The 26,976-nt window shown below is 43.0% G+C and overlaps 2 protein-coding genes across 2 annotated transcripts; both read left to right on the forward strand.

Moving 5' to 3' along the window:
* Positions 1 to 854: 854 nt before the first annotated feature.
* On the forward strand, positions 855 to 7,931 carry LOC107497665 (cytochrome c oxidase subunit 6B1). Its single transcript, XM_016119768.2, has 4 exons — positions 855 to 951; positions 2,521 to 2,637; positions 3,789 to 3,889; positions 7,746 to 7,931. The coding sequence occupies exons 2-4, from the start codon at positions 2,532 to 2,534 to the stop codon at positions 7,797 to 7,799; spliced, it is 261 nt and encodes an 86-aa protein (XP_015975254.1). The 5' UTR covers positions 855 to 951; positions 2,521 to 2,531; the 3' UTR covers positions 7,800 to 7,931.
* An 11,250-nt stretch (positions 7,932 to 19,181) lies between these two features.
* On the forward strand, positions 19,182 to 26,898 carry UPK1A (uroplakin 1A). Its single transcript, XM_016119619.2, has 7 exons — positions 19,182 to 19,266; positions 20,752 to 20,952; positions 23,362 to 23,436; positions 23,562 to 23,669; positions 24,671 to 24,850; positions 26,169 to 26,252; positions 26,335 to 26,898. The coding sequence occupies exons 1-7, from the start codon at positions 19,186 to 19,188 to the stop codon at positions 26,377 to 26,379; spliced, it is 774 nt and encodes a 257-aa protein (XP_015975105.1). The 5' UTR covers positions 19,182 to 19,185; the 3' UTR covers positions 26,380 to 26,898.
* The last annotated feature ends 78 nt before the right edge of the window (positions 26,899 to 26,976 follow it).

Genomic DNA, 26,976 nt, shown 5'->3' on the forward strand with positions numbered 1-26,976 from the left:
AATAAGTGATCTGATTGAGGCGTTAACAGGGTCCCTCTAGTTGAGTGTACTGATTGTGAAGCGCAGTAGGAAAGCCAAGAGGACAGGGAGTGGACTCTCGTAATAGTACAAGCTGGAGGTGCTGGTGGCTGGGTATATTTTAAAAGGCAAACCCAACATTATGTGCTAGATCAGCTATGGGATGTGAAAGAAAGTAAGAGTCTAAGACAATTCTGTCCGGAACAGAGTTGCCATTTGCTGAGACTGACCAATTTCTGCCACACCCTTCACAGAACCAAGTTTTAACTTTTAACCCCTCTTCTGCATGATGCAGGACTAGTTTCTGAGGCCACAGTCACCCAAATCTTTGTTCGTTTGTGCCTTCAGAAGTTTGGAGGTAGTCTGGCCATTCCTCTCTACGTGATAAATGACCCTGGGAAAAAGACTGGTTCCTTGCTACACCCTAACAATTGACTCCATAGTAATCATAATGAGGGTACGGATTTTTGCCTTTTGTTCAATGATACATCCCCAACCCTTATAGAAGTACCTGCCACAGGTAAGCGTTCAATAAATAATTCTTGCACGAAAAAAGTACGTCTACTTGGGTATTTTCCCAGGCTCACTCTCCAGCCAGCCCCAGGACCCAGAAGGCTTTTCTCCAGGTAAAGCCAGGGACCAAGAACCTAGAATCAGGTGGCGTCCCAAGCCCCAGCAAGGAGCCCTTCCAATGCTACGCAAGCTCATGATTGGGTCTGAGGTGATGATGAACAGGTATTCAGTCCAATAGAGGATCGGCGTTCACATGAATGGGCGTGGACGCCTCTCCGTGGGCGCTCTAGCCCCATGGAAGACTCCCCTATGGCCCGCCTCGCCCAGCTTCCGGCCTGTCTTAATTCCGCTTCCGGTAAGACGAAAGCGACTTTGCTGAGGGTCACATTGAGCTGCAAGCTGTTTCAGGGGCGTCTTTCGGTGAGTGTCGAGAGCTCGGGAATCCGAGGCCCTTTCCTGGGAGACTGAGGAACCAGACCGTAGCTTCCCTGAGAATGAAATGAGGTTTTTGGCCGGCGGCATTCAGCCTCCCGGGGCCCTGTTATATTAGTAGTCATAGCAAACGATTATTTAGTTCTTTCTCAATGACGGGCAGCATTTCAAGTGACTTATATTAATTCCTTTAGTCTTCCCTCCAGCCCTTTGCGGTAGATCCTGTGATTGTCCTTTTCGACAGTGAGGCAACTGAACGCAGAGATATTAAGCTACTTAGCAACCAGTATTTGGACTCGGTAGTTCAGACTGCAGTGCTCTTAATCACCCGGCCACAAGCGTGGCCCCCCGCGGCTTGCCTGGGTTGCATCCTGGTTCCCTGGTGTCAGGCCCCACCTCTCCCCCTTGGATGTTGGAGGGGCCGCATTGTCATCGCGGATCTACTCTCACTCCCAGATAGCGGGTCGAAATCTCTCCGCAAATTACTGTTCCGACCGCGTCTGTATCCCAGCGGCTGGTGTTTTCATCCTCCCTCCTCTAGTCCCACAGCCCTCCTTCCCCCCAGGCTACTCTGGTGCCCTAGGTCCCCACCTAGACTACCTTAGATGTTTGAATTTGCATACCTCAATGTAACCCCACTATTTTTCGAATTCTCTGGAATAGAGACATTTTCTTTCATATTTCTTGATGAAAACTATGTGTCATCTCGCAAGAGTCATAGCAGAGGATTTTAATCCTGGGTCCACAGAATCGATAGAATTCAAGGGGTGTTAGTACTCGAATGGGAAGGAGAATTGCATCTGTATTTTTACTAATCTCTCATTGGAATGTAGCATTTCCTTCAGTTAGATATGGCAGCAACAACCTCAGTAGTAGTAGCATCTGTGACTGTCAGCAATCAAAATCATAGGTCATCTTATATCAATCATGTTATGGTTGCTGGTGTCACAAAATATGTACACTCATGACTGTTTTGAAATTGTGGTAGTTAATAAATCCTCAGCGACATAAAACTGGTTTTCTTTGTGAGCGTGTGCAATTTTGTAATTCATTCAAACATATACTGAAAGGTTCATGGCACCAAAGACGTTAAGAACCTCTGCAATGTAGATTATGTCAATGATTGAGTATAGCTCCACCACTTGTATGCTGTATGACCTTGAGAAGTCATTTAAACTCACTGTCCCTTGACTGTGAAACAGTGATAGTAATAGTTCCTACCTTTTAGGGTAGCTCTGGGAATAAAGCATTTATAACAGCACCTGGCCTGTTGTAAGCACTCAATGAGTGTTAGTGTTATTTTGTGACAGATAAGGACTGATTTTCTCTAGGAGTTGACTCTTCAAACTTTGCTGTGACTTCCACATTTAGGTGTATGGATTTTCCCTGCCCTTCACCTCTGTGTGTATATGTCGACAGGGAGGGTATGGTGGATTATTTATGCCCAGCCCGTCTTCTGTCTCTGAGCCCCACTTGGGCATGGGTGGACTGACATGCCCAGCCTCCCCCGCCACCACCCCTTCCCCCAGAATGCCTGCGAGCACTCTTTGCCTCCAGGAGTCAGCAACATGGCAGAAGACATCAAGACCAAAATCAAGAACTACCAGACTGCCCCTTTTGACAGCCGCTTCCCCAACCAGAACCAGACTAGGAACTGTTGGCAGAACTACCTGGGTAAGCAAGGCATGATGGTGGGGAAATGCAGACCTTCCCTTGGTCCTACACCTGAATTTGCTTACCTCTTGCTTCATCAGGACCCATGCATTCCAGGCTTTCGTCTTCTAATTTGGACATCCTGCCTTCAGGGCCCATGCCCCTTGTCACCAGCTGTGTTCACGATCTGGGCCAGTGCCATAAACTTTGGTTCCTACAATGATTTTTTTTTTTTTTTTTTTTAAGATTTGTGTGTGCGATGTAACATACATACAGGAAGTACAGAAAACAATGTACAGCTAAATTAGTCATTTTAAAGTGAACCCCTGTGTAATTATAACCTGGTTAGAAAAGTAGATATTGCTAGGATTCTGCATTCCCCTGCCTACTGTGGGCCCTGTCTTGAACACGACCCCCTGCTCTCCCTACTAGAGATATAACTCTACTGACTTAAGGGAATCACGTTTTGTTTTTCTCACTGCGTTTGTGAACTTTATAAATACTATATTTACTCTTTTGTGTTTAGATTTCTTAATTCAACAGTTTTGAAGATTGTTCCATACTGTGTTGTGTAGTTTGTTCATTTTAACTGCTTTACAGTTTTCCAGTTTATTCATGGACACTTGAGTGGTTTCCATTTTGGGGCTTTTACAAATGATGCTGCTATAAATGTTCTTATAGATGTAATTTGATGTCCATGTGGATGCTTTTCTCTCTAGGGAATGTGCCCAGGAATGGACTACCTAGTAATTTTTTTTTTTTAATTAATTGCCTACTTTTAAAATCCAGATTATCCCCCTCCCGTCTTCTTCTCTCAGACTCCACCATCTTAGCATCGAGACCACCTTCCCCTTCATTTGCCTCAGTTCTGAAGTTTCATAGTCCCCACACATGGCCCATCATGTTGCCCCATCAGTCCTGACGCCAGGGTTTTTAAGTAGAACAGCAGTTTTCTGGGAACTGTAAAGTCAACTTAGCAAGGTTTATCTAGCCCTTTTTAGTACACTTGTAAGGGTATGCATTCTTTGTGAAACGTGTCTGTCTTTGTCTATCTCTGTGTTCATATAACTGGTTGTCATACTCTGTAATACTCTAAAAGTATTTCTATGAGTTCTGTTCAAAAATGTGTCCAGCCTTTTGTCTGAGCTGACTTTGAATCCCTTTTTTCACAGACTTCCACCGCTGTGAGAAGGCAATGACCGCTAAAGGGGGTGATGTCTCTGTGTGTGAATGGTACCGGCGTGTGTACAAGTCCCTCTGCCCCATATCCTGGGTATGTGACTCTTACTGGGGCCCTTGGGATGCTTGGGTGGGGTCCTAGGAGAGGGGAGTGTGGCGACTTGGTGGGAGCTCATCTGCAAGAGGCAGAGGGAGGACAGGGCATCCCACTGTCCACAGAACTTGTCCTTTTTTCTTCCTAGAATTGCTTCCCTTTCCTTCTTTCACTGACTCTCAATTATTCAGAGCTCTCAGCCAAGGCAGCCAGGGCAGTTTTCTTGCTAGATCCATCTTGTTCATGTACTCTGCAGATACGTACTCAGTGCACTGTCTTTGTCCCTGTGGAGCTCACCATCTTGTGTATCCTGTTCTTTTATATTATGAACATTTTCAAATATACATAAAAGTAGAGAGAATAATTCAGCGACCCCAAATATACCCATTACCCAAATTGAGTTGTATCAAGATTTTTTCACATATCCTTTATCTATGTCTTTTCGTTTTCTTTTTTCCTTTGCTTAAGTTTTCTGAAGCAAATCCCAGACATGTCATTTTACCCTAACCTACCTCAGTATGCATCTCAAAAAAATACAAATGCAGTAAGGCAGTCCTTTTAGCTGTGACCTGACTAGGCCTTTTGTTACTATTTAATACTCTTTGCCATACCCTCTTTTTTAAATAAAGAATTTATGTTTAACGTTATTCTAATTCATCAAGTCAAAGATCTCATTGACTGTAAGATTGAGAGAGGTGCAAATCTTTTTTTTTTAATGCTGGAAATGAATGTAATAAGTGTGCCAATTTCAGAGATGTTAAAATGAAATACTATATGTCTTAGAATCAAAATATAATACTATTACAAAAGTAGTAGTGCTCATTTAAAAAAACAACAAATGAGCAATACAGTAAAATAAAGAGAGCCCCTCTTGTGTTCCCCAATTCCTCTCCCCAGAGGTAACTACTGTAACTGATTCCCTTTTTCTCTATATATAAATTTATCATATATAAGCTTGTGGCACTTTGTATGTATGTATGGATCATACTATATAATGTTTAATAACTTTGGCTTGTCAGTATGTCTTGGAGCCTTTTTTTTTTTTAATGACAATGCATATAGATCTTCCTTATTCATTTTATTAGCTTATACAATGCGTAATACAGATGCTTTTATTTAACTGGTCTCCTTTTGTTGGAGATTATGTTCTAATTTTTCAGTATTAAGCATCTTCGATGTACATTGTTGGGGCTTATTTCTTGAGAACAAATTACCTTAAAGGTACTCTTCCCCAGCTCACTTGGTTTTCTTCTCACCTTTCTGACCACGCTGTCTCAAGTGTCTTTGAGTACCCTGTGCCCTCAGGATTTCTCCTTGACCCTGGATGATCTTTGGTAACATGATGTTTTGATCTCCTAACATCCCCCCTCCAGCCTCAGCCTGCATTGGGTGCATGGTGGACAGGACACTAGGATCATGCTTCCAGTGCCAGTGTTGCCCCACACCTCAGTTTCCAGGTCCTGGGCCTGCCCTTACTTGAGTATTAGATTGTGTGGTTCATCAGTTCAGGTGCCAACTGGGTCTGCCCTGTTAGGGCTGGATGTAAATGCACTTGGCATAGGCCCGTTTATACCTAGTGACCCTGGTTCTTTTACTTTAAAAACTTGGTGAAGTAAATATAAGTGTTTTATTATTGCTATTGTATTTGTTTTTTATAAGCAGTATAATCACTTTACAAAAACTTAAAAAATAGAGGAAGAGGCAGAAAAAATGTCTCTTATCTGACCTCGCTAGTAGCATCTTCCAGATGTTTCCTGTGTTTTTTTATGTGTTTGTTTTTTGTTTTTCAATAAGTCTCTAATCCCAGTACATGGGGGCGGGAGTTCGGCATTTTTCTTATGTGAGCATTTAAGATATTTTTTCCAACTATCTTTTATTTTCTGGCTTAAAAAAACCTTTAGTTTCTCCATGAAAAATTGCAATGACTTTTTGTAGAATCTTTAAAATGAGAGATTTATATAATGTAGACAGTGAAAGTCCCCTAGTCACCCCCTTCTGAGGCCTAAAGTTAACTTTCCTTAGGAATTTGCTATAAATCTTTACTTCCTTTTCTGTGTGCTGATAATGTATGCATATGTGTAGATGTGTTTTTATGTACTTTTTAAAATGTAGATATGGGTCACACTCTAGATACTGTTTCTTACTTTGCTTTTTTTTACTTAACATCATTGTAGTCCTATTTTCATGTCAGTGCAGTATGCACAGTTATTGGGTAGCCTTCATCTTTAATAGTTAAAAGATATTCCCTTCCCCTTTAACTGGACACATTCTTTTTTTCACTATTTTAAATGATACTTGAATGTACAATTCCATTGCAGGAAAATCCTCCACCCAGCCCCCCATTTGAATGGTTTCCTTAGTTTCTTTTCATGAAGTGAGATTGTTGGACAAAGGGTAATATACCAAAGAACTAGACCAGCCTGATCCTTTAATTTCAAAGGGGGTGGGGACATAAGCCCAGGAACTTAGAATTTCCTACTTAGAACTGTGGACTGTAGACAATTAAGGAAATCCAGATGAATCTCAGACATGAAAAGATGTTCATCCCACTCAAGGCATCAGGCAAATGAAGCTTAAAATAACAGGTTTATGAAGGTTGGAAGTGCTAAGTGTTGGTGGTTCTGTAAACTGTCCAATCACTTTTGAGATCAGTTTGGCAAGATCTTTCAAAATGAAAAAAAATTAGATTCTAGATATCCTACAAAAATGTGTATATACAGTATGTTCGTTGCAGAGTTGTTAGTAATGGGGAACATTTGGAAACAACCCAAGTTAGGTCAATGATGATATGTTTATTTTGATCTTCATGACAGAATATAGAAAGAGCTCTGAGATTTGTGGGAAAAAGCAAGTTTCAGGAAAGTATATAGTATGGCCCTATTTGTCTGTGTGTATTTTAAAACAGTATTTGTTATATGGTCTGTGTGTATGTAAATAAAATAGACACATACATGGCACTTACGGTAAGGGCCAGCTACACTGTAAGTGCTTTATATCAGAATAAAGGCAGACATGCTAAAAAAAAAAAATGAGATGAGGATACTATTCGTATCCTCATTTTACAGAATTGGAAACTGAGGCCCTGAAAGGTTGAATAATTTGCCCAAGGTCACACAGCTAGGAAGTGATGGAGTGGGGATTCAGATTCAGTCTTCCTTACCTGTGGTTTTATCCACTGCCTCTACTGTGTAGCATGTAAATGTGAGTGAGTGAGTGAGTGAGTGAGTGAGTGAGTGAGTGAGTGAGGAAATAATGTGCTTTCAGCTGCCTGTAGGAAGGCCCACAAGGAGAAGGGTGTGACTTTTGGGAAGTGTTAACAGTGATATTGGCCTTTCCGTCATGTTTTATGTGTATGCATACACGTGTGATCAGCAGTAGTATCACACTCCATATTCCACTTGGCACCTTTTTGAGCTTGACTGTATATCTTGGAGAGCCATTCATGCTGGAGTACAGATCAGCCTTTTTTCACAAATGCCTAGTATCCCTTTTTTCTTCTCTTCTGGCAAACGTCCTTGAGTATTGATGCTGGGGTTCCTGAAGCACTGCACAGCCACTCTTTGGAAGCTCTGTACCTCTCACATTTCCCCAGGGACAGCCCTGCAGTGAGCCTGAGATTTTTCTGCATGTTACTCCCCACCCCCATAGTGGATCAGTTCATGTCAGCCCATTCAGGACAGTGATCCTCGTCTTTTTGGGTCACTGCTATTTCCCAGCTCCTGGAACAGTGTAGGTAACTGAGGTTACTTGTTGACTGACTGAAGAAATGAACAGGTGGGCAAAGTGAGGAAGACAAAGAAGTCTACTCATCTGGTTTCCCCATGGAGGAAGAGTAACACTGGCTGTTTTTCCACAGGTGTCAACCTGGGATGACCGCAGAGCAGAAGGCACATTTCCTGGGAAGATCTGAACTGGCTCCACCCCACCTCTCCTCTGTCTTCCATCCCTCTCCCAGGGAAGCGAGGGTGGACCTGGGTACATCCCACCCTGGGATCCCGAATCATGGTTTAACTAATAATAAATACTTGTTGGAAAAGTGTAAGACTGTGTGTGAAAGAAATGGATGATGGGCAAGAAGCTAGGTTGGAAATAGTGCCTAGACCAGTAAGAGGGGCTTTCAGAGTGATTATTTTTTTGTTTCGTTTTGTTTTTGATTTTTATTTTATCAAACTTTGACCACCTCCTCTGTGCCAGAGTAGAGTGAATGATTATATGAAATAGCCTCAAGCCCCTGTATATGCTAAAATTTATCTGTATGTTCCTTTAATTATTTGTACATTTTTTAACATAATTTTTGAACCACATGAAAATAGTATAATAAAAACTCATATATACCCATCACCTAGCTTCAACAGTTATCAACAAATGACCAGTTTTATCTCTAATTACTCCCCTCCCCCTCTAGACAATTTTAAAGTAAATCCTAGAGTTCATATTTTATTCAGAAATAAGTGTATGTATCTCTTAGAGATACGTGCTTTTAAAAACATAATCACAGTACTATTATTACACCTAAGAAATTAACAATTAATAATAATATCCAATAAGCAGTGTTCTGCACAGTGTGTAATTTCTCCGTATATTCTTGGGCCTCCTCTTTCATGTTGATCATGGTGATGATTGGAAATCATTTTAAGTAGGCCGAATTAAGAAATGTTCTTTCTCAATGCCCCCCAAAGAATTGCCATACAATAACAATCCAAAATATCCACCAAACCTGTCAACAGGGAGCTCCTAAGACAGTATAACCAGCTAGAGCTCCAAGGTGTGTGGCCAAATTGATGTTTCTTCGAGACCACTCAAATGGTTGTGCAACAGACTTATCTGAAGGATTTTCAGATGTCCAGAGAGATGATTCTTGTATTGAGGAAAAATGGCACTAGGAAAGGATCTGCAATGACAGCCTATGAGGAGAAGGGGCTGTCAACGGGACCCTCATGTATGCATAGCAACTTTGAGAACAAAGTCAAGAAAATGATGTGTGAGCAAAATGAAAATATCAATAGAGATAAAAAATATAAAAAGGAGTCTATGACCATGCCACCCTGAACAAGCCCAATGTCTGATCTCGGAAGCTAAGTAGGGTCAGGCCTGGTTAGTACTTGGATGGGAGACCACCTAGGAAGACCAGGTTTTGTAGGCATAAATAATAATAAAAAAAATAATAATTTAAAAACCTGATTAATTAGAAGCAAGTTAAGTATTTTTGGCAAGAATCCTTCCTGCGTTTGTCTTCCTGTTGCTTCCCGTCAGGAGGTGCCTGATGCCAGGTTGCCCTGTTAGTGGTCGAGTCTACTCCTGGGAAAAATAGTGGCCACTAGCTCTCTCCTCTAAAAGATCTGTTTTCCCTTTTTGTCATTGGCAAGTGACCTGTGGGGTGGTACTTTGTGGAGTGTTTCCAACATGGCAACCTGATATCCTTATACATCACATAAGCCACATAGGCAAGACTTAACTAAGGTCTGACCTGAACCTCAGAACTGGTCATTCTTCCTGAAACAAAAGGAGATAAGAAGTCTTGCAAAGAGCTGCCATGAATGAGGCAGTTTCTCATCTACCTCCCTCTCTCACAGGAGACTGTTACAAGACCATTTCTCATCCATCTACCTTGTTTCATTTGAGCACAGGATTCTACCTCACCCTTCAGGGTGTAAAGCTACTCTAAAGGTACCACGCCTATTACCTGACTTATCTCAGGCCTTCCAACAACTCAGTGAACCATGTTATCAGGACCCCTATTTTACAAGTAAGGAAACTGATACTTTAAAAAAAAAAAAAAAAAAAAGAAAGAAAAGAAACAGACTCACTCATAGATACAGAGAACAACCTGATGGTTACCAGATGGAAGGCGGGTGTGGTGCTGAGAGGAAAAGGTGAAGGGATTAAGAAGTACAAATTGGCAGTTATAATACAGACACAGAACTGTGAAATGCAGACTATAGTCAATAATATTGTAGTAACTCTATGGTGCTAGATGAGTACTAGACTTACTGGGAGGATCACTTCATAAATTATATAAATGTCTAACCACTACACTGTATACTTGAAAGTAATGTTATATTGAATGTTGACTATAATCAAAAAATAAAAATAAAAAGTCAAGAAAAAAATCTGGTAAACATAACAAAGAAAAGAAAAGAAAAACTGAACTTCTATACTCCTGCCAGTTCATGTGGCTATGGGTTTCCTTTTAGTGTATACGTATAGAAGAGGGTTTGATGCAGGAAACAAACCTCCCAAGGCATATTAAGTAGAAAGGGATTTCATACGAGTAATCTAGTACAGTAAAACTGTGATAATGTAAATTTGGATATAGTACACCTTCATTTCATTGTATTCAACTCAACACATTCCCACATTTTACAGGATTGAATATAGCTAGCTTTTATAGGTTTTATATTACTTTTTTTAAAAATCTGGTATTCCAAATAATAAATGAAGAAGAAAAGAAAGAATTAGAATATCAGCATTTTGCAATCCTTAATGATTCTAAGCCTTATATCAATGGCTGCAAACATCGCCAAGAGACAACCAAACATGATGTGCTTCTAGATGGAAGCATTTAACAACCACCCATGAATGTGACATGTTGAGCTTCCACAAAGTTAGCACCTTCCCATTGTACCACAGTATAAAATAAAAGATAAAAATCATATCATCTCAACAGATAGAGAAAAAGTATTTGAAAAAATTCAACATCCTTTTATGATAAAAATTCAACGAGTTGGATATAACAGGAACATACCTCAACATAATACCGTATGTGATATTACCACAGCTAACGTCATACTCCACAGCAAAAGGTTGAAAGCTTTTCCTTTAAGATCAGGAACAAGACAAAAGTGCCCACTCTCACCACCCCTATGAACATAGTACCGGAAGTTCTAGGCAAATTAGGCAAAAAAAAAAAAAAAAATCCAAATCTGTTTGAAGATTATGATCTTGTATACAGAGAGAATCCTAAAGATTCCACCAAAAAAGTGTTAGAATTAATAAAAATCAGTAAAACCGATAATTTTGACTACATACAAAAACTGCCCTTTTACTTTTCCCGTATTTAATAAATTTAATGAATTATTGTAGGTATAGTTATTTTTCATACTTTTGTTCTTTAACCTTTGTACCAGAGTGAAGTGATTAACACATCAGTTATTATGGTATTGAGAGTACAGTCGACCTTTGAACAACATTGGGGTTGGGGCACTGACACCTTCTCTCACTCCCCTGCAGTAGAAAATCCATATATAAATCAAGTCAGCTCTCTGCATGTATGGATTCCCAACTGCAGATTGAAAATACTGTTTTCAATGTGTAGTTGGTTAAATTTACAGATATGAAACCCTGGAATTCAGAGGGCTGACTGTAAACTTGTTGAAAAAAATTGCATATAAGTGGACCAGCATAGTTCAAACCTGTTCAAAGACCAACTGTATTTGAATTTAACTCTATATTTATCTTGACCAGTGTGTCTTATATTTTCATGTTTTCAAGTTACTGTTTAGCATTTCATTTCAGCTTATAGAACTCCTTCCAGCATTTCTTATAAGGCAGGTCTAGTAGTGATGAACTCCCTCAGTTTTTGTTTGTCTGGAAAGTCTTTCTCCTTCATTTATAAAGGACAACTTTTCCAGGTAAAGTATTCTTGGCTGGAAGTTTTTTTTTCTTTCAGTACTTTGAATATATCATCCCATTCTCCCCTTGCCTACAAGGTTTCTGCTGAGAAATCTACTGATAGCCTTATGGGAGTTCTTTGGTATGTGAAGATATTATTTTTTTCTTGCTGCTTTGAAAATTCTGTATTTGTTTTTCATTTTAGACAGTTTTATTATGTCTTGAAGGAGATCTTTTTGAGTTGAAATTTGCAGAGAGCTTATGAGTCTAATGAACTTGGCTTTCCAAATCTCTCCACGGATTTGGGAAATTCTCAGCTGTTTTTTCTTCAAATAAGCTTTCTTCCCCCTTTGTCTCTCCCTTCTTCTGGGACTCCAGTAATGCATAGTTTATTTCTCTTAATGGTATTCCATTGTTCACATAGGCTTTCTTCACTCTTTTTCATTCTTTTTCCCTGGTTCTCTTCTGTCTGAGTAATTTCAATTGGCCTTTTTTTCATTGTATTCTTCAGCTACAGAATGTGGTTCTTTTTTATAATTTATCTCTCTGTAAAACCTTTCACTTCGTGTATATATTGTTGTCCTGGTTTCATTAAATCATCTTCCTGTGTTTTTTTGTACTTCACTGAGCTTCCTTAAAACAACTATTTTTAATTTATCGGACAAATCATAGATTTCCATTTCTTTAGGGTCAGTTACTGTGTTCCTTTGGTGGTGGTATATTTCCTTGACTTTTCATGTTCCTTGAAGGCTTACATTGCTGCCTTCGCATTTGAAGAATTGTTTACCCCACCCCCTCTGCCAATCTTACTGACTGGCTTCAGGTGAGAAGTATTTTCCATCATCCCTGGTAGGAATTCTGAGACTTTCTCAGACCTTTTCTATGGATACACTTACTTGCTCCACCCTTCTTGTTTCTTCTTGGTGGTGGAATTCTTAAGATTATATGCCTTTTCTCAATCCCGCAAAGCCAGACCAAATGCTGACAGCCTCTCATTTGCTTTCCCTAGAGCTGTGCCGAATGCTCAAGTTCGTGTATTTTCTCTCAATCCCACAGAGTTGGCCTACTTTCTGCACATGTTCACTAGCTGTCCGTAAAGGCTCACTCTCACAGCCCTCAGAGGTGTGCACAGGGAACCAGCCATGGAGTGAGAGTGAGAATGAGGTGCCCAAAGGGCTGGAGGTGCCTGTGGGCCAGTTGCAGGGGGGATCCATAGCAGGGCATTCTCAGTGGCTCATGCACAGTCTTTCTGATGTCTGTGGATCTGGTGTTAGTAGGATCCGAGTCCTTCTAATGCTTTCTGAGAGCCCTGGCTGCTATTCCAGCCTCCTCTCTCACCACCCCCCTCACCCCCCGCGCCCACAGTTGTACAGAACTCCTCAGTATTCCTCTCGGATTTTATTTTATTTTGTTTTATTTTTTGCTCCAACAATGTGCTGGAATTTCTCTGCTGGACTCCTGAATTTCCAGAAAGGGACTCTCATCTGTGGGTGATTTTCAAATCAATGTTCTTTAGGAAGAAGATGTTAGAAAAACTCCTAGCCATTTTGATAACATCGCTCTTTCAATCCTTTCCAAGTTACAAAAATTATGCAGGAAAAATCAATCTCTTCCCCACCTTCTCCTCTAGCCATAAGGAGGTGACTGCCATTACTGGTTTCTTGTGTGTCCTTCCAAAGATAGTTTATACATTTGCAAGCAGACCCTCCATCCTACCTGCCTACCCACCATAGTAGCGTGCTATTCCTGGTGTTCTGAACCTTGCTTTTCTCCATTAATAATAGTACTTAGAGATCATTTCTTAATTTTTAAAATTTTTTTTCAAATTATACAAGTAATACATGAATATATTCTGACAAGAAAGAAAGAAAGAAAGAAGGGAGGGAGGGAAGGAAGAAAGAGAAAGAAAGAAAGAAAGAAAGAGAGAGAGAGAGAGAAAGAAAAGAAAGAAAGAAAGAAAGAAAGAAAGAAAGAAAGAAAGAAAGAAAAAAGAAAGAAAGAAAGAAAAAGAAAAGAAAGGAAAATACTCCAACAGAGTCAAGTATACACATAGAGAGAAAGTACAGTGTCACAGTTAAGAGGGTGGACACTGGAGCCAGATTGGGGTAAAATTCAGGCCTCCACCAGCTGTGAGACCTTAGGCAAGTTTATCTCACCTCACTGTGTCTTGGTTTTCTCATCTGTAAAATGCAGTTAATGACAACTTGCTCACAGGGCTATTTCGCAGATTAAATGAGATGTTACATGAAAATTGCCTAGAACAGTACCTGATACTATATAAAAGGTGCTTAGAGCTGAGACCTATATGTTGGAAATGCTCTCTAAATATTAATTCCTCTCAGAACATCAGTCTTCTATTCTTCTATGACACACCAAGGAACTTTGCCTTCTCAAAAGTCTTTTTTTTTTTTTTTTTTGCTAAGAACTCTTAACATGAGATCTACTCTCAACAGATTTTAAGTGTATAACACAGTATTATTAACTACAGGCACAGGCACAATATTTTACAACAGATCTCAAGAACTCTTCATCATGTATAACCGAAATGTTATGCTGATAGATTAGCAAGTCCCCATTTCCCCCACCCACTAGCCCTTGGCAACTGCAATTTTACTCTCTGTTCTAATGAGTCTGAGTATTTTATATACCTCATATAAGTGGAATTATGCACTATTTGTCCTTCTGAGACTGGCTTATTTCATTTAGCATGATGTCCTCCAGGTTCTTACATGTTTTTGTATATTGTAGGATTTCCTTGTTTTCTAAGGCTGGATAATATTCCATTCTATGTACATATCACACTCCCTTTGATATAAATGTTCTTTCCTGCCTTTTACCTGCTGGCCCCAGTCTCTTCCTCCAATGTCCCTTTCTCCAGGAAGCCTTCCTCTATGCCCCAGCCTGGGTCAGACACCTCCTCTGGGCTCACTTTGTTTTCCCCATTGTGGCTCTGATCACTCCAGCCTGTGCTTCCTTTCTCAATGCCTTGATCATTTCAGCATTCCCCTGACCACTCCGCACTGTCACTTTCTAGTGAATGTCTTTCTCTTGTGAGTGCAGGGACTGAGCTGTCCTGATCACCACTGCGTTCCCAGCACCACCCCACACAGGGTTGGACATGAAAAAGCTTACACGTGCACCATGCCCCTAGTGCTTAGTTCAGGCCTGATCCTATATTTGGTGCTCAATGAATAGGAGAGAAAATAAAAAGACCTCTCGAGTACCTCCACACTAGTGCTTTCCTCCTTGCTTCACCGTCGCACACCATGTCCTTCCTAGTCTCCCCCTGATCATTCTTTCCTCCTCTTTCCTTTCCCTTCCTCTTTATCCCACACTTCACACTGGTCCCAGTTGACTCTGAAATCTCCATTTCTTGGGCACAACATTCAGCTGCCCCACCCCTACCCATGAATTTCAGGCCTTTCCTTGCTGAGCTGACCCAAAGCAGCACCTGAGATTCCAGCCTTGATGTATCACCTTAGTGCTCAAACTTGAGGTCTCACAGTGTTGCTAAGTCTGCATACCTCTGTGTTGCCATTGATGACAATTTTCTATACCATCTTTGCCAAAATGAATTCATTTGGAAAGGAAATTTTAACCTATGAAGTATTCTTGCAAAAAAAAAATGGATGAGCTAGAGCCACATATGTGATAAATAAATCTCAAAAGCATAATGTCGAGGTAAAAAAAAATCAATTGCATGAGGATATGTACAATTTATATAAAGTTTACCTGAAAATCTAAAACTATTCTATACATTGCTGATGAATATATGTATATATATTAAAAATATGAAAGCATGCATGTGAGTGAAAACCCGAAGGCTAACAAACATTTGAAGATGTTCAAAATCATTAGTAATAAGAGAAGTAAGAATTGAAATAATGGCGGGTATCACTTTACACTGAATTACTTTATCAAAAACTGGAAAACTGGATCATGCCAAGTGTGAGTGGTAGTGGAAGGATACTGGAACCCTCATGAACTCTTCGTTGGATGGTGGAAGGAGACAACTATTGTAGAAAGCAACCTGGCACATACATATCTATGACCCAGCAATTCCGCTCCTTAAGAAAAAGACATATAGGTCTCTAAGGGGCTATGCATGAAGGTGATCACTGCAGCATTATTTATAGTGGTAAGGGGGAAGGAGAGTTGGAAGTAGCCTGGTGTCCTCACTGGGGAGGAGACAGTACATTCTAGAAGATGCACACCGGGGGGTGTCCCAAGCAACCCAGAAGCCATGGACTCAATGTGCTCAGACTGACGCGGATGGATCTTAAAATCATAGTGCTAAGCAAGAAAAGTAAGAATAGAATGACTGATTTAACACAATTATGGGTATGTAAATTAGAAAATATTTTGTACAGGAAACAGTGGTACCCGTTTTACAAGAACGCACCCAACAAAAAAGATATATATGAAGATATTAGAATGTTTGCCAGTAGAGGGCACTGAAAGAGACTGGGATATGGGAATATAAGGAAATAATTTAAACAGGAGATGTCTTGTGGGGAATAATGAACTATAAACTGAAGGTATGGGATTAACTCAACCCATGACATCTGAGATCTAAAAAGGAAGACAAGGGAAGGGGTGTGGAGGATGATGAGTTCCAAATTTAGCAGAGAAATTATCTCTAGGCTGAGATCAAGTGGCTTCAAATGCCATCTACAATGTATGCCACTTATAAATAAACAATCAGCAGTTAATATAGAAAATTACTTAGGACAAAGCTGGGTGGGAGAATTTGGTCATTTGCTACATTAATCTCTACATTCCCTTGTATACTTGAATATTTTATAATAAAAGTGTTTGAGAAAACTTTCACCACTGACCATGGAAAACAAAACATCTTGTCTTAAAAATAAATACAATAATAATAGGCCACTAAATTCCAAACTCTGAGGCCTGTTGAGAGCTGCTCTAAGCAAGGCTTAGAGACAAGTTTATGACACGATGGCATCAAACTCCTGAGCTTTTTTCATGCCACCATCAGGATTAAAACTGGATCATTTTCTCTTCACAGGAGTCATTCCATGCTACTTCCTTTCACGTCTGTAGACAGCCTAAAATCATCTCATCTGCCACCTTTGGAAAACACTTTTTTGTTGTCATTGTAGTTTGGGTTTTTTTTATGTATTATTTCTTTTTATGGTGACATTGGTTAACAAGGAAAACACCACTATAATACAGTGAATATATCTCTGAAAGGATTTCCCCTCTTCAGAAGACTTTGTGATGAAATATATATGTGTACAGAAAAGTGCACTTATCATGAGTGTACAGCTTGATGAATTTTCACAATCTGAATGCCCCCCATTAGTCACTGTCCATATCAATAAAGAGAAGCTCCCTTCCTGTCACCTCCAGTCACAATGTCTCAAGGGTAACCACTCCCCTGACTTTTATCACCCTAGATTGGTTTTTCCTATTCTAGAACTTCACATCTAGAATCACACAGTTGTAGTCTTTTGAGTGTGGCTTTTTTCATCTAGCATAATCTCTTTGAGATTCATCTCTGTAGTTGTATGTATCAATAGTTTGTTGCCTTTTATTGCTGAGTAGTAGCCATTGTATGCAGGTATTGTAATGTACTTATCCATTCTACTATGAAGGGGCATTTGGGTGGTTTCCAGTTTGGGGCTATTATGAAAACATTCACAGCATTTGGTAGACAGAAACAGAAGAATTCCTAGGGACAAATGGCTGACTCACAGGGTAGGTGTATGTCATCTTTAGGACATCTTGGCATTGTGATTTTTAAAGGGAAGTAGTTATCACTTCAAAATGTATTGTTTCAAGATTGGCTTACATAATAGAAAGAATAGTGAAAATTTAAGTTTGGCATCAAAGTACACTGGCTTTGTACACTGGTTCATGCTTCAGGACAAAATGGATACCTTTTATGACTGGTGACATATTAATGTCCCATTGATGAAATTTTTTTGCTTTTACTAGACATTTTATATAACTTCCCACTACTAACAGTTACCGACTATTTGAAAATAAAAATATTTCATATTTTTAGCCTGGTCCTATTACTTGGCAAGTTATTTTAGCTCTACCTTATAAAATATACTTGATAGGCCATGTACATTATTATTTAAATTTTGTTAGTCCTCAATATAAAGGTAAATCAATAGAAAAACTATTTTAAATGTAAAGTCGATTGACTAAAAACCCTTATGCATTTTAATTGGAAAATATTTCATATATCTTACGACCAAGCCAGTGAAAATAGAATTTTAAGTTCCATTTGTTTGCCCATTTTGCATACACCCAGGGAGCTGCAGCTCAGAGAGAAAACGCGGTACATATTCTGGTCCTCAGGGCTGAGAAGTTCTGGGGAAAAACTGGGAGCTCAAGCCACTATTTTAGCCTGTGGAATCAGCCTTATGCCACTAGGGGGCGACATCGGAGGGAAAGTGGGCCTCTCCGGAGCGCTGCAGGTGAGGTTTGGCCACTTGCTGCACATCAGACTGAAAGATATCCTTGGCGCACATCCCCGCACTCAGTTTCTACTGCCGCCCAGGAAGATAGTCTGATGATACCCATTCTGCAGATGGGCAAATGTACATGCCAAGTCGTTCGAGACAGAGAACATGGAACTGGGATTTGAACCTAGGTCTCTTTGATTCTGCCTCCTGAAGAAGTTTCCACCCTTGGCTGCTCGCTGTGACCCTGCTTTGTCCCTACTTGTGTGTGATGGCGGTGGTGGGACGAGAACTTTTCTCCACCGATTCAGTGTGCCTCCTCTTTTTTTTTTTTTTTTTTTTTGCACACTTCTCTTCCCCTCATTGTACATTCATCTCAAACTCCCTCACATACCATCTCCTGCCATCTTCTCTCAGCCCACAGCCCATATAATCCGCCCTCTGAGCATCCCACCTACCTGTTCCCTCATCTGCTCCCCACCTCCTTGCCTTGGTTCAGACCTGTCCTTGCCAGCCAGGATCCCCACTTGGGCCTTGGAGAGGTGGAGCCACCAGCAGAGGAGGTAGTTCTGGGATTCTGAATTCATATGCAGGTCTGACTTGTATCTCTCTCCTGTTCCTAGGAAGGGTCAGGTCCTAGGAGGGACGTCAGGTGGTGCACTCGCCCTCCCAACCCCACCCCTCCACCACCATGACTGCCTGGGAATCAGGGGCCACTGAGCACATCACCCTGCCCATGTGGTCAGACACCAACATAGTCTGGAATTTCAGGTTTATCAATCACTTGGGGTTGGGGGTGGGGACACATAAAGCTGTTCTTTCTCACCGGTCTGCCCGCTTGACCTCTTGTCTCCTCCTCCAGCCACCCTCCCCCCTTCCTGGGAGACTGGCCCAAGGAGGGGCCTGGGCATATATAGGGAGCCACTTTGGGAAGGGCTGGCCAGAGAAACTTCAGCCAGAGAAGGTGAGGAGGGGCCTCTGAGTCTGGATGGGCAGGGGGAGCTGGGAAGACTCAGTGAGGGCCTGGCGACCCCATGAGTCACATTTTCCTCTTTTATAAAATAGCCCAACACTGGGGTCGAGGGAAGCAGGGCTCATACAGTACCAGCCTGAGCCCGGCAGAGAGCCCAGCAGGGAGCAGCCCCTGGCAGCTGGGGTGTGGAGAGGGGCAGTGGGTCCAGCTGGGCTCAGCTTCCCTTCCTGGTCTTTGCCTGGCCTCATCCTTGTTCATGTGTCTCAGGCAGGACCATGGCTTCTGCAGCAGCAGAGGTGGAGAAGGGGTCTTCGATTGTGGTGGGGCTGCTGGTTGTAGGCAACATCGTTATTCTGGTGAGACATCCCCCAGTGCTGGGAGCCAAACGGGTGGCCGGGGAGAAGGGGCAGCCCTGACCCTGGGGCTGGGGGCTGAGGGCCCAGGACTTACCAGCAGTCTAGTGCTATAGGCTCTCAAGTCAGAGCAGCCTGATTTTGAATCCCAGCTCTGCCTCTTCCTAGCTGTGTGACCTTGAGCAAGTGATTTTACTTCTCTGCGCCTATTTCTCCATCTGTAAGATTATATCTTCATTGTGGGGATATTTATGTGTATTAATTCATGTGTGGCCCTCAGCTCAGAAAAAGTGTCTGTTTGGCACACAGGAGGCCCATAATAATGAATAACAATGTTTTTACCTAATATTTAATGTTTTGTTTTTATTAAAATATGTGACACCTGTACATGGCTACAGAGGCAGAAAGCCTGGTTTCAAATCCCAGCTCTGCCACTTTTTATTGTGGGACATGGGGCCAGTGATGTCACCTCCTCGAGCCTCAATAATTTCTCATCTGGAAGACAGAGATAAAATAGTAATGCTGAGAGGATAAAATGAGTTATTGGATTAGTGTGCTTAGGCCAGTTTGGCGCGGTTACTCTTTGTATTGGCCAGAACGACAGTGTACACTACAGCTGGTAACAATAACCATTATCACACAGAAACCAGTTAAGAGGCCCAATGCCTGGCCCTCAGTAAGTACTCTAGGAGTGTTAGTTTAACTATTGTCAAAAGTATCCATCAGGAAGTTTCCTCTCTCTTGCTTTATATTCCTTATTCCACAGGTAACCAGATGTTTAGTTTCTCCAACATTGCAACAAATACAAGCAATAGAAGCATATATACCTATTTTCTCCCCTTTCTTGCCCAAAATATAGCTCATTCTACATTCTGTTTCGTGCTTCCTATTTCCTCCTGCTCACATGGCCTGTAGGCTACTTCACAGGAGTCTTCAGAGAACCTCCTTGCCCTTTTTCACAACTGCATAGCATTCCATTGTGTGGCATCCTGGTTCCTCTACCCACGGTGCTACAGAGGATCACCTTTTGGGTTTGTGATTTTCCCACATGGGTTGGTGCATGCGTAGGGTTGATTTCAGCAAGTGGAATTGCTAATTCGAAGGGTTGATGCATTTGTAATTGTTCTGGCAATTGCCAGAGTCCCCTCTTCAGGGAATAACATGAGTAAAGGAGAGAGGGTGGGTTGACTGAGCATCTCCTCTGTGCCAGGCATGCGCTCCAGGCTTTGCATGTGGCATCTCCTTTCATCCTGGAAGCAACTGGCAGCTGGGGTGGGGCAGGGGTCTTGGCTGAGCCCTGCCTTTCCTCCTGGCCTTTGTCCAGCCTCGTCCCTGTTCATGGAAAACAATGTCTTTGCCACTCTTATTATGTGTCCACTTTACTGAGCGGGCTGTGGAGGCTCAGAATGGAGAAGCTTGCTCACTGAGACTCATGCAGCTGGGGCTGCTGCCCCTAAGCATGCCTTTCTAACCAGCTGCCCTATACAGCTGTCAGGCCTGGCCCTGTTTGCCGAGACAGTATGGGTGACAGCTGACCAGTACCATGTGTATCCACTGATGGGCGTCTCGGGCAAGGATGACGTCTTTGCTGGTGCCTGGATCGCCATCTTCTGCGGCTTCTCCTTCTTCGTCGTGGCCAGCTTTGGTGTGGGTGCAGCGCTGTGCCGCCAGCGGTCCATGATCCTCACGGTGAGGCCCCAAGAGGAGGGGATGGGGGCAGGTGGGCATGAAGATCATCCTCATAGAGTCATGTTAACAACTACCACCTCTGCCGCTAATGTGTGTTCAGCATGACACCACCCTTGGGCCTTATGCCAATCATTTCATTTCCCCTTCCTATAACCCAATAACCTAGCTCTGCCATCACCATCATTTAAGGAAGAAAACTGGGGCACAGGAGAGGAAGGGAAGGAAGCTCTCTGCACAGGAGGATGGCAGAACTGGGATTTGAACCTCAGCTATTTGGTCTCCAGAGTCTGCGCTCGTGAGCTCTGTTGATAACAATGACAATAATAATAGCACAGCTATATTTATTGAGTGCTTACTACTTTCTAAATGTTTTACATGAATCAATTCATATACCTACCTACCATGAGATATCATCATCATCGTCGTCATCAACATCATCATTATCATCACTGTGAGCCCATTTGACAGAGTTGAAATCAAGGCTCAGAGAAGTGAACTCACTTATTGAGGTCACACAGCAAATGAGTGGCAGAGCCAGGATTTAAACCCAAGTAGTTCCGTGCTTGAGCCTCTCTGTGCTCTCAGTCTCTTCCAACAATAACGGCAATAATACCCACAATTCCCAAGGGCCTCTCATGTGCCTGACACTAGGCTAAGCGGTTTAGAAAACAAACTCCCTCAACTCTCCCAGAAGCCCTCTGAAGCTAGTGTTTCTCTACCCATTTACCAGATGAGGAAACTGAGCTTCAAAGAGGCCAAACCCCAGGTGATAGAGAGAGCAGCGATGCCAATCCCGGCCCCACTGATGCAGACCCGACACTGTGCTTCCTCTATAGCTGAGGGCCCTTTAGATTGCCAGGAGCACCTACTTATTAAATTAACTAATGTTTGTTAAGCAAGAACCATGTGCCAAACCCTACACTAGGCACTGAGGCTATCTCGTAAGCAAATCATAAAGCCCTTGCCCTAGGGGAGGATGCTCTGAGGGGGGAAGACAGTGACCAGGGAAGGGAGAGCTGGAGCTGGGGAGTGGGCATGGGAGGTCTCACAGCCAGAGAAAGCAAAGGGCTGTGGGCGGTGAGGAGTCTGTGTGTGTATCTGCAGGAAGAACATTCCAGGAGGTGGGAACAGCAAGAGCAAAGTCTCAGAAGACAGAGGAGGCTAGGAGTCCAGTGTGGCTGGAGCCAAGTGGGGGAAGGGATGAGAGAGGAGATGAGGTGAGGGTGGACAGGGAAGGAGGCAAAGAACAGTGGAGGATGGGTATGGAGGATAAGGGAAGAATGGGAAGGCGGGCCTATAAGGTGGGCCTTGGTAAGGACTGGCCTTACTGTGAGTAAGATGGGGCCATGGAAAAGCTCTTTTCCTTTCCTTTCCTTTCCTTTCCTTTCCTTTCCTTTCCTTTCCTTTCCTCCCCTCCCCTCCCCTCCCCTCCCCTTCCCTTTCCTTTCCTTTTTCCCCTTCATCTTCCTTTTTAAAATTTCTTCCCTGCATTTAATTCTCTAGCATAACAATTTAACCAGAGCCTCAAAAGTTCATTCGACTAGGAAAAAAGAAATGTTTGTGTCTGTCTATCTCCCCTATTAGTTTATCATTAACTAAGATGCAGATTTTTAAAAAAATTATAATGGGAAATTGCAAACATAGACTAGGGAGAATAACATGATGAACCCTACTTACCTATCACCTAGTTTCAACATGACCAGCCACAGACTTGCCAACTTTGTCCCCTCGACTCCATCCTCTGCCTGCCCACTTCTTTCTTTCCTGGGGTATTTTGAAGCACATTCCAGACACCAAGTCATTTACCAGTAAATACTCGAGTGCACATTTCCGAGTGATAAAGATATTGTTGTTCAAGCAGTCAGGCATGTTGTGCTGCATCACCTCATCTCTTGGCAGCGGAGCTGGCATATCCGCCCCCCACCCCCTGTTGCTTTAAGGGTGAGGGCGAGGGGTAAGGACAGGAAAATAATTTTCATTAAACATCAGTCAAAGATTATTTTCCTTTTTTTGCATGACCATTATACTACTGGCACATCTGTAAAATTCACCTAGTTTCTTCATATCGATCTTTCAACACCGGTCTATGTTTAAATGTCCCTGGTTGTCTGGAGAATGCCTTTATTTTTTTATCTTTTCTAGAGTAGACATTCATTTTACTTCTTCCAAGACTACAGTTAACTTCGGGAAATACTTTACATATTTTTTGTTGATTTCATTTCCCCCTGACATTTGATTATGAGAATTTTTAAACATACAGAAAAGGTAAAAGACTTGAACAGCCATTTTTAAATTGCATTTCTATCCATCAATCCATCGGGTGTGTGTGTGTGTGTGTGTGTGTGTGTGTCTTTACAGGCTTTGTCCTGACTGGGCTGTCTGTTCTCCCCTCCCTCCGTCTTTCCTCAGTACCTGGTGCTCATGCTCATCATCTACATCTTCGAGTGCGCCTCCTGCATCACGTCCTACACCCACCGAGACTATGTGAGCCAGGCAGAATCGAGGAGAGAAGCATGACTTTGTGGGGGGAGGGGGGTCTCAGGCTGAAGGTGGAGGTTGACCCCTCTCCCCATCCAGTCCTGCTGGACCTTATTCCTGGACATCCACAGATGGTGTCCACCCCATCCCTGATCACCAAGCAGATGCTGACATTCTACAGTGCAGACACGGACCAGGGCCAAGAACTGACCCGCCTCTGGGACCGTATCATGATTGAGGTGAGTGAAGGTAGGTAAGGGTGGGTGGGGAGGGCTGGCTGGAGGACCTGGGGCTCTGACTATAGGTATAAATAGGGCTCCCACTATGCCCACTGGTAGATGATATCTACTCATGTGGTTCTTATGAGGGATGCTTAGTCATTGTAATCTTCCAGATGAGTGAACAGGCCCAATAAAGGGAGTCACTTGCCCAGGGCCATATGGTTGGTAACTAACTGGCAGAATTAGGATCCCAATCTGGTAACCTAGATCCAGAGCCCTGCTTTTAATCATTACATGTATTGTATTAACAACAACAACAACAACAAAAATTGAATGAGCACTAACTTCTGTTCAGCACTGTCCAAAGCACTTTTAAAGCTTCTTTAATCCTTACAAGCACCTGTAAGACAGATCGGCTTTTTATCAATGAGGAAACTGAGGCTAGGGGTTGAGTGGCTTGCAGGAGTTCACACAGCTGGTAGGTCACAGAACCGGAAGAGTTCAAACCAGAATCTAGGTTCCAGAACCACGTTCTTAATTAAACCCAAGATGACATGGCAGCACAGAGGAGAGTTTCGAGGATGCAAGTGAAACTGAGGTCTCATTTAGGCTCAAGCCATATAGCCAGGCAGGATGGGAACCCATGTTTGAAAGAGCCTATGTTTTCATCTTTCAGGGGCCACAAATTAAATACCCACAGGGGCTGGGAGAAGCCAGAAATCTGTCTTTTGTTGTCATTTACCTCAGGTTTCATTGACAGCTAATTCAAAAGAATTTAAAAATCAATCACAAGTGCGCATTTGATCTAAATCCCCCATTAGCCTCTTGGTCTTGGAACAAATATGTTCTGGTCCTTGCTTACGGACACAGATACTGCCCTCATCTTTGAGGCCCAGGACATGGGGAAGTTGGGCCCAGTTGTGGCTCAGGATAACCTTGCCCTTCCTTGCTGAGCAAGCACAGGTGAGTGGCTGTCTACTCTGAGCTGGAGCCTTCCTGACTCCTGCCTTTCTCTCCAGCAAGAGTGCTGTGGCACATCTGGTCCCATGGACTGGGTGAACTTTACATCAGCCTTCCGGGAGGCCACCCCAGAAGTGGTATTCCCCTGGCCCCCACTGTGCTGTCGGAGGACTGGTAACTTCATTCCCCTCAATGAGGAAGGCTGCCGCCTGGGCTACACGGACTACCTGTTCACCAAGGTGTGTCCCCTCCCTGCTGCTCCACCTGTCTGTGGTTTCTCTGGGCCTCTCGGCTTCTTCTGGGTCTTCCTCTCTCCCACGGTCTCTCTGTTATCTCCTCCCCTCTACAGCTTTCTCTTTCTCTACTTCTCTCTGGTTCTCTCCACTTTTGCTCTATCTGTCCTCCCTCCCTCTGCAAATCAGTGGGATGCGCATGGGGTCTGTCTCATTCAGACCTGGCACCTGCAACTTTTCTCTGGTTGTCTGGGAATACAGGCAACAATAATAATATCAATAGCAAAACACCAACAACAACCCACATTTATTGAACTTTTACTTTATTTCAGGCATCCTTCTAAATGCTTTAAGTTTTTATCTTATTTCTTGCCAGAGCCTGATGAGATAAAGATTATACTTACCCCATTTTACAGATGGTAAAACTAAGCAGTCGCTTGCTAGGGAGGGATGGAACTGGGGTTTGATTTTAGGCAGTTAGGCACCAACCAGGTGATTTAACTACTGCAAGGGGAGTGCAGAGGCAGAGAGAGAAACCAGAAAAGGTTAGACTAGGAGAACTGGTCCCAGTGGTCCCTCTGGCTGCTCTTGGCTGCCTGGGTACCTTTGGTGGCATTTCTTAGACCAGGTGTCATGGGGAGGAGAGCCTGTGTGCAAACCATCGCCACCCTCAGAGTCAGAGAGCCATGTTTCCTGCTCAAACTCTGTGCAGAGTGCTAACGTGCATCATCTCATGAAATCCTCACACCTGCTTTTGAGAGCATTGTTGTTACATTCACCACTTCGCAGATGGGAAAACTGAGGCTCAGAAGGTCAGACTCATACGTAGGCCTCATAGCTCATAAATGGCAGGGCTGGACCCTCGACTCGGTCCTACCTGACTCCAGGGCACACACCCTGAACCTTTGTTCTTGGCTGCTCCCAAGTCGGGGCAGGGCTTTACACGAAGGTGACTAGTATGAGGCTCTGGCCCAACTCAGCCTTATCTCTAAATGAGGAGATGTCAGAACTGGACTGATCCTAAGGGCATATTTCAAATCCTTAGGAGGTGTTGGCAGCAGGGAAAGTCAGCTCTAAACAAAATAGCCCTCAGGTTGCCATGGTCACTAGCAGGGCAGCACCTGCTTCTTCAGGGCCTGGATTCAAGGTTGTACCCGTGCTCCCTGAAGCCACCATAGGAGAGAAACACTGCCGTGATCTCCATTGCACAGTGAGAAAACCAAGGCTTAAGGAAGGGACTTTCCTGAGGGTGCACAGTGACTCTTGCTTTCAGCAGGCAGCTTCCCTGGGCATTTTCTCAAACCCCCATTTTCCCCCTGCCCAGGGCTGTTTTGAACACATTGGCCATGCCATTGACAGCTACACGTGGGGCATCTCATGGTTTGGGTTTGCCATCCTGATGTGGACGGTGAGAGGCGGGGAGCCTATGGGCTGGGTGGGATGTGGGCGTGGGGCTGGAGCACCCCTCACCTGACTGCCTCCTCACCCAGCTCCCTGTGATGCTGATAGCCATGTATTTCTACACCACATTGTGAGGAACAAGAAGGGAAGGCAATGTGTGTGCTTCAGCCTTGTCTTCCTCCTCTCCTGCTTCCTCCAGCTGAGGCCTGAATAACTGCCTCATCCCTCCACTTCCCATCTCCCTCATCCCTCCCTCCTTCTACTCTCAAGATCTTTTACCAGGTTTCCGAGCCCTCCTGAGAGTTGAGGGTGCCCTGAAACCCCTGGACATGTATGCTCGGACCCTAAGTTCTTGACCTCATTTTATTTGGTTAATTCTTGGCCCATCTATCAGTGTCAATTTAAAGTCCTATCCCCAGATCTCACCATCCCAACTACAGATGCCTCTCTTGTAGCTAGCTCCCTGAGCACCTCCTTTATGGTGCATGTCGCCATTATTACAGAGTAGTTTATGATTGTCTTTTTAAGCTCTGGTAGACTGGGATTGCTGTGAGGGGAGGGACAAGTTCTGTCATGGTCACTTTATTGTCCCCAGCATTTCCCAGCACCAAACTGAGCATGGATATTCAATAAATATTTGTTGAATGAGTTAATTTGTTTTCTTCTGGGAAAAAAACCTGAATGAACAAGAACTCTTCCAATGGAAGTGGCAACTGGCACTAACTGAAACA

This window comes from Rousettus aegyptiacus, unplaced genomic scaffold (assembly GCF_014176215.1).
Source record: "Rousettus aegyptiacus isolate mRouAeg1 unplaced genomic scaffold, mRouAeg1.p scaffold_m13_p_14, whole genome shotgun sequence".
In the NCBI taxonomy this organism is placed as follows: domain Eukaryota; kingdom Metazoa; phylum Chordata; class Mammalia; order Chiroptera; family Pteropodidae; genus Rousettus; species Rousettus aegyptiacus.